We start from the raw sequence: 8,184 nt of genomic DNA, 5'->3' as shown, positions 1-8,184 counted from the left end.
ACCTTTAAACAATAGGGTAACCTTTTCTTCCAAATAACTCATACTTAATAGTCTTCATTCAAAAGAGAGCATGCAGAATATGCATGGTCTTTTTACTGTTTGTTTACAAATCAAGTCCCTGTCACCTTCCTCTTAAGTCAATTTTCCTATTAATTGCACTGTTAAAAGAATTCCAAAGAAATTCACAGAAAGGACCGGAAAAACATGGAAAAGTACATTACTTCAAGTAGAATTCCATCTTGAGTTGTGGAACTTCTGTTAGCATAGTAAGGAATTATACTCTCAAAGAAAATCAGCCACAAGAAAAACTACTGTATTAGGGCTACCTCTAAAGAATGGGATCAGTATGAAAACAGCAACCTTATAAAGCTTACCCTAAGAAATAAAGGAAGAAAAAAAAGAAAGGGAGAGCTCTTTATGTGGTACTTCTCACAACATATTTCCCACTGATGTATCTCTCAACCTCCAACTCAGTCTTCCTGGAGAACAGTGGGATAAAAAACCTACCGAGAGGCTCGGGATTCAAACAGAAAGCTCCCGAGTCCTGTCGGCCGTCAATAAACCATTTTTCCTTCTCAAAAAAAAAAAAAAACCTACCGAGAGTAGTGCACAAGTGCTTCCTTATGTTCACCTATGTGGGTTCTCCGGATTCATTTCCAATGTGGTTTCTGCCACAATTTCCTCAGAGAAACTTGGTAGTCGGTTAAGCCAAAGCCAACATTCCCATCTGCTACCTGCAGTCCCAGTTCTAACTCCAGCAAAGCTACTTCCTGATACTAATAAAACCCTTGAAATTCAGCCCTTTTACTTTTACTATATCACTCCCTCATTACCTTCCTTCTAACATAATATCTAGTCCTGCATTTAATAAGAACTCCATTTCACCTCAAAAGTCTCAGTTACAGAAATAGTGAATCTCTTTTGTACAATTGAACCCATCACACCCCACCCAAAATCATCAACACAACATTTTGAGCATGTTAAATTTTATTTAAAAATATTTAACATTGTACAAATATTCCAATACAGTTATGGTACATAAACACTGTACCAAAAGCATGGTTTTTATTAAACTGACGATTAAATGGAAAAGTCTTGCAAATGTTCCTGTTTTAATATTTCTCATGTACTATACGCATTACCAACATGTTTGCAGTTTTCAGCCCAATTCCAGAAACATCTTCAAAGCACAGTACTAAATATCATAATAGGATAAATAGAATTCCTACCTATATTTCTGAACAGACTAGAGAAGTCCCTTTTGCCCAGCGATCGTAAGTGTGAAACAGGGATCCTGAAGTTTCTACATCAAAAGAAAGCCCTTATTTATGTTTGAACAATTTAAAGTTTTTTCCCACAATGTCTCCTCTTCTTCTGGTCCCCTGAAATATATTTTTTTCATGGATAAAGCTTATAAATTTGCTCTGTATTTTTCTTAGGTTACATGAACTTCTCAGAATTACTTAACTGTTCCTACTGTTTCCGATAAACTTCCAAAGGAGTTTTTTAGAGCAATCTTCAAAGTTCTCTACCCTGATCTTTTCTATGACTGATATATGCAAAAAAAAAAGATATGTCAGGAGAGAAACAAGAATTTTGATACAACCCAGCAGTCAATGCAATTCTTGAAAAATAATTCCATCGTAGCAATTTACAGCTACTACAGCAAGCTTACAGATAAGGGTTTTATTCATGACAATATTAACACATGTATAACACCTAAAAAAATTCTTTTTAGACCGACAATCCCAACCAATAGAAAATAAGATTCAGTACTATAAGAACATGGAAGGTTTCCTCAGGCATGAAAATTTATAATTACTATTAATCATTGCTTACAATACATTATATTACATGTATTTTCTCATATGGGATGGTCAGGAAATGTCTAGTTTATTAAATTTTATTTTCTGAGTACACTTTAATTCCGAGTATAAAATGGAGATTTTATTATTTAGCAATAATCTAAAACTTGACTTTATTCAACCAACAGATACTAATCATATCTTATTAACAGTCCTGGATTTAAGACAATACAAATTGTTGATGGGTTTGTGATCCTGTCATTTTCAAGATCCTAATAATTCAGCCATGCAACTTACTCCAGACCCTAGGCATCATATCAAATATATCTGTAAACTGAGCCTAATATTATTTTGTTAAATTGCTAAAACTAATTTTTTTACGTTTCACTTCATAATGTCAATATCTTTTGCATGAATTTTTAAAATAAATTTCTTGTGGTGTTTAAACCCTCCCATTCTATCAATATCTTCCTGCTTTGCTAAAATTAGTGTCCAATAAAAATCTCTTAAGATGCATTAAATGCCAACCTACTCATAAAAATGAAGAAAATATGTTAGAGGGACTGAAATCATACGAAATATGGCAAAATTTATTATCTATCCAAATTACTACTTTTTAAATCATAAGATATATCTCTATCACTTAAATATACCCCAAATATTTCATTAATTCATCCTTGTAGGTATTTCCTACTGACCTACTACCAATACGAGAATAATGAGAATGAAGTACTTATGTTCCTATTAAGAACAGAATTATTTAATATTAAAGCCTTATTTTTCTACAAGTCTGGCATAATTGCCCACTTACAGGATATGGGTATTGCCCCACATTTAACATCCCACTACTGAATAAAAAGAAAAAAAAAAAAAAATAGGAAAAAAAAAGTTCTTACCAACAATTCCACTGGTTATCGTCCCCAGCGAACCCCACCTAGCAAGTCGACATCATGACATGTCAGGTCAGGGCAGCCTCAAACACGCTTCCCTGATAGTCAGGTAATAAAAGGAAGGAGTTAAAACAGGAAAAGTACACTTGAAGATTTCTGGATAACATCTGAAAATGATTAAAAACAAAAAAGAAAACAAAAAAACCAGAGCTTCTGGTAACCTCTAAATAATATGTCTTTTTTTTTAAAGGAAAAAAAAAACTTCTGAAAAGATTAACTGCAACTACTTCAAATTAAATATTACCCTTATTTATATTCAATTACTGACCAATACATTATATATGCAGTATTGTTAAAGTTTAGTGTTTGCATTGTTTGCATTTCAAAAACAAGACCTAATGCAAAAGTAAACATGCCTAATCAATCAATTTGTCATTATGGATTCTCCAAGAATCATCCAATTCACTTGTTTACTCAGAAGAACTCCACCCCTAAGTTAACAGAAGCTCCCATTCTCAAAGAAAACATAAACACACTTATAAGTCCAGCTCACTCTTTCTATAAGGCTTTTTCTTAGCTGTTCATATAAATGGCTTCTATATAATTACAGACAACACTAATATCAACATGTCTTCCACATACTTTACTGGCTTTTTAAACAATACTGGATCAAAAGGGTAAATTTTAATACATTTAGAATTCTTTATAATTCACAATAGCCTTATAGCAAGTATTTACTGGAAGGGATTGCGTTTACAAATAATACACAATAAAACATAGGTATGATTATCCAAATGGGCAGGAGGCAAATGATGCAATGAGTTTCAAAGAATACTATATTATATGGCTTTATGCTAGGCGTGGAATTTTATGTCCCTTGTTTTTAGGAATTTAAGATATGCAATTTCTTTTGATGCATCATCACTGACCTTTTTAAAGAGGGTTCACCTTCTAAGTCAGATTTCAAAGTCAAATTAGAGAATATCTACTACTAACAGAAAGCAGTGGGCTTTCTTATGCAGAATAACCCCAGTAACTAAAAAAAATGAAAAAAAAAATTATGCTGAACTCCTTTCTTTAAACAAACAAAAAACTAACTACAGAACCCTAACAACTCATCTTCCATATCTTTTGATCAAGCTTGGATTAGAATCTACCAACTTAGAACATTTTTTGCTTTTAAAAAATTAAAACACCTTCATATAAATATGTACATTTAAGCAACTGCTATAAATGAGTGATCAAATAAAAATTAGCATTCCAGTATTTGAAAGGGGTATATTTATGACAATCTCAGGAGAATACATCCTAAGAGGTCTAACTCAAAGCAAATATATTTCCCAATAGACTTTTACTAGCCAGGTTCATAAATAAAACCAAATCAATTAGGTTGGGGAACAAACTGATGGAAAGGCAGGAAGTAGGAAATCAAGTTTCTCAGAATACATAATTTGTGCCTTAAAAAAAAAAAACCTAATGCAAATCTACAAAAATTAATTTACATTTTTTAGGTTTACATATTACAATGTTAAATTTATTTCTGTGAAAGCTTAATAAGCTTTGAAACAATTTTCTCTGAATGTTAATATATCAATAATTTATAAGACACCAAAGAGGAAGAGCTCTAAAATGAGACTGAATGTTTATAAGGTATGTTTTTTGTTAAATAAAATATCCACAAAACTAAAAAACAGTATTAGCGGATGTCTCTGCAGATAAATATTTTAACTGGTGAGAAGGACAGAGGAAAAGAGAGCCACTTTTAAATTCAAATATAATTTGCAATGAGAAGATTCTGACAAGTAACCCGAGTTTCTGTTCTTGTATGTTTTTGCTACTAGTATTTAAATTTTAGGATGGGTACGAGAAGCACAGTAAGAAATTGCTTTTTCAGAACTGCTTCTATTCCCATTCCTAATATTCTTCATGACAACTTTGTAGCTGGTAACATCTAATTTTTTAAGGAAGACAACATTTTATTTGTAAATCCTTTGCTCTTTTAAGAAAAATCAGGGTTTTAGTTTAGCCTAATTTAGATTTATAGTTATAGCATTAAATCATATTTTCAAAGTTTAAAACAGTATTTAAATAATATTTGGTGTCTTTACTTACACACATGGGCATAAGAGAAAGTGGATCTAAGCCTTACCAAACAGACACCCATGTTAACTTGAAACTACTATACAACAGACCATATAATTCCTTTATCTGTTTCCAAAAACATAAAAGGAATATTAATAAGGCCTGTTAAATTACTATTTAGTAATATATTTGAAAGAGAATTGATTCTCTTTCAATTATTATCAGCAAGTATGATTTTTTTTACTTAAAAACAGGGAGCAAATACAGCTCCAAGTGGTTGAGCGCCTGCTTCCCATAGATGAGATCCGGGGTTTGATCCCCAGTACCTCCTAAAACAACAAAACAAACAAATGAAAAAATCAACTCACTGAGTAGTGAGTGAAGCTCAGTGGTTGATCGCCTGCTTCCCATGTACAAGGTCCTGGGTTCAATTCCCAGTACTCCCTAAAAAAATAATAATAAAATCAAAAAAAGAAGCCATGAAACCCTAAATATGATCTAACCAAGCTCACAAGGAATTAGGTGGCTTATGATTTTGAAATTTAATGTTGCTGTCACAAAAGATACCAAACAGGAACAAAACACAAAATAAAGATGTGTCTATTTTAATTGTTCTCCAATGGCTTATTTTTATTAGCATAAAAACATTTTAGAACCACCTAAGAGTAAAATGGAACAGAAAATACAGCATTAATTTGAAAGCAATCCAGACTTTTCTGCACTGTGAAGTTTTCTCTTGATCCTCCCATTCTCAGCAAAAAAAAAAAAAAAAAAAGTAAATAGAATAAACTAGAATTTCTAAAGAGTAGAAATTCCAAAAACAGATGCTGTGACTTGGCCAACAAAAAATTTAGCCATGAGGGACAGTAAAAAAAGGATATCAAAAGAAAGCCGGAAGGCTGCTGGATATTTTCAAGCCTCTTATAAGGCATGAATGTTTCTCAAAGTAAATTTACATAGCAACAGGAAATTATATTCCTAAACCAGTAACTGAAACGATGGTCATGATCACGTATACTAAAACTGAAATTTTGTTCACAGTGCAATTGAACAGTACTAATGGTTTTCCCTGTTATATATTTTATCCAGAAAAGAAGGACTTCAACCACAAATTATCCTTTATAGAAAATTCAAATGTGGGTCAAAATAAACTGCAGTCTGCTTCCCCAACCCCATTTTATTTGTTTTAACAACTGCAAATTATTCAATGCCTGCAAGAATGATCAAAAGCCTTTGAGGCTGTATTTTTAAAATGAAGGATAAAATTTTTTAATTAGAAGTGACTACAAGAGAACAGCAATCAATGAAGTGCCATTTGAAATAGTTGAATTTAGACTAATTCTCAGTCTGATATTCACAATACATGTTGGAACAGACAAGAAATTTTGCATGAATTTGATCACTCACATAGGCAGTTATACTTTGAAAACAATATTCCTTGCAAGAATTACAAATAAAATAATGTTTTAGGACACAATTGAATTTGAAATAGGTAATGTTTTGAATAGATTTTTGAGTTTTATTGAAATCTTACATGAACAAGAAATTGGAAATACAATCACATCAAAGAACAAATTGTCACGGCTTTGACGTTTAAGCCAAACAAATTTTGTAGGGCAGATTTCAAAAAAGTGTGAAGTTATAACAATTTAAAAACACAGTTAACCTACTTCTAGGAATGCAAAACATACAATCATAGGTTATTTTCAATACAAGAAAACTTAAATTTGTTTGCTTTAATTTTTTAAAACTACTAAGACAAAGCACTAAAGCTTGTACTTTTATTTACAGCATACTCCATACTCCTATGTAATCTATCCCAAATCCAAAAAAATGAAACTGTCCAAAACCAAAGGTTCTGCAAAATCATGATTTAACAGTGTGCCCAGCTTGTTTTGAAGCTAAAATGAAGCCTGAAACGATAAAAGCATTGTAACTCCCAGAATAAGGGAACTCTGCAAGCCCAATAATGTCCAAGAGCATTTATGAAAAGAGGAAAAATAATAAAAAGACTTGAGTATATACACAATAGTGATTCTTCAGCTCAATACAAATGGCAGCAAATTGCTACTTAAAGATGAAACAGTTAAGCCAATTTTTTTTTTGAAGAATGTAGATCTAGAGCCAATCGTTATCTTGCCAATATCATTTTCAAGCCCTCACTTGTCTATTTCCACTGTTGCCCATAAGTATCCTGATAAAATTCCTGGTTGTCATTATTGTAACCATAGTTACCAGAATAGTCACCACCTTGCTGAAGCGGTTGCTGAGCGATGGGCTGGGAACCCCAGTTCTGTTGGTTGTTGGTCTGACGACGCTTGGAATCAGGCTGGTTGTACCCATCTGCCTTTCTCTTGCCTCCTACATTGCCCCCACGATTGCCCCGAGCTCCACGGGAACCACGGCCTCTCTGCTGTTGTGCAGGACCCCCTCTGCCACCCCTAGAGCCTCTTGGTGGTCCCAAAGGTGCCCCCCTTTGAGAATAGCCAGCTCTACCTCTTGGAGGTGGTGCTCCCCGCCCCCTTGGTGGAGGTGGAGCACCTCGCCCTCCCCTTCCTCCTCCTCTTCCTCTTACTGCATAGCCATCATCATAGCCGTAGTAGGGATCTTCATAGCCTCCACGATAGTCGTGATAATCATAACCATAGTAATCATCATAGTAATCTTCGTAGCCATAGTAATCTGGAGGGTAGCCATATCCACCTCTCCCCCCACCACGACCCCGACCTCTAATTGGAGGTGGCATGCGAGGAGGAGGGTGATAGTAATAATCTTCATACCTAGCAATGGAGGGAAGGGAAAGAAGAAAAATAAATTAGTTTTCCTCAAGACTGTTCCTGATTTTAATAGCCTTATCTTTGTTATCAAGTAATTCTCTGTTCAAAGACATATGTATTAAAATACAAACTCACGCAGTGCTTCTGGAGGCCTGTCTAGCAGCTTGGCGCTCTTTCCTTTTCTTGTCTGGTGGCTTGGCTAAGACTATTTCAATTTCTTCCCCTTCTATTTCTTTCCCATTCATTTCATCCATGGCCTATACAAAATTTAAAAAATCAATGTGTAAGTAACAATATTTCAAAATTTAACTACATAAACATGCCTGTGTCATTTAAATACATTTATAAACAAATCACATTTTAATTTGCAAAAGATGAATCTACACAGAAAGTAAAACACAAAGAAAGTACCCAAGTACCCATTTCCCTCGACCTTACATCCCATACAGAAATCACACTGCAAACAAAACGAATGGCCTGCAATTATGCTTACAAAGTTAAAAGAACTGCTGTTCATTAAATTAATCCTTAAAGCTGAAGCCATACCAAAACACAAGTCCACACCAGGGGGGAAATGTCAATATTAATATAAACTAGGCAAAAATTATTTTAAGTTCTCAGGATTCAAAA

At 33.6% G+C, this 8,184-nt stretch overlaps 1 protein-coding gene across 3 annotated transcripts in view; it reads right to left on the bottom strand.

Annotated features, from left to right (window-relative positions):
• Nucleotides 1–6,273: 6,273 nt before the first annotated feature.
• HNRNPR (heterogeneous nuclear ribonucleoprotein R) overlaps nt 6,274–8,184 on the bottom strand; it is a 38,360-nt gene continuing 36,449 nt past the window's right edge. For all 3 annotated transcript variants that reach the window (XM_058304137.2, XM_058304138.2, XM_058304139.2), the window contains 2 exons: nt 7,690–7,811; nt 6,274–7,557 (listed from right to left, as the gene is read on the bottom strand). In XM_058304137.2, coding sequence (XP_058160120.1) covers nt 6,945–7,557; nt 7,690–7,811 — 735 coding nt within the window. In that variant the 3' untranslated portion in view covers nt 6,274–6,944. The remainder of the gene's footprint in view (nt 7,558–7,689; nt 7,812–8,184) is intronic.

This window comes from Dasypus novemcinctus, chromosome 9 (genome assembly GCF_030445035.2).
Source record: "Dasypus novemcinctus isolate mDasNov1 chromosome 9, mDasNov1.1.hap2, whole genome shotgun sequence".
Taxonomy (NCBI): Eukaryota; Metazoa; Chordata; class Mammalia; order Cingulata; family Dasypodidae; genus Dasypus; species Dasypus novemcinctus.
Note: the sequence above shows the minus strand (reverse complement) of the source record. Positions and strands in the feature narration are given on the sequence as shown.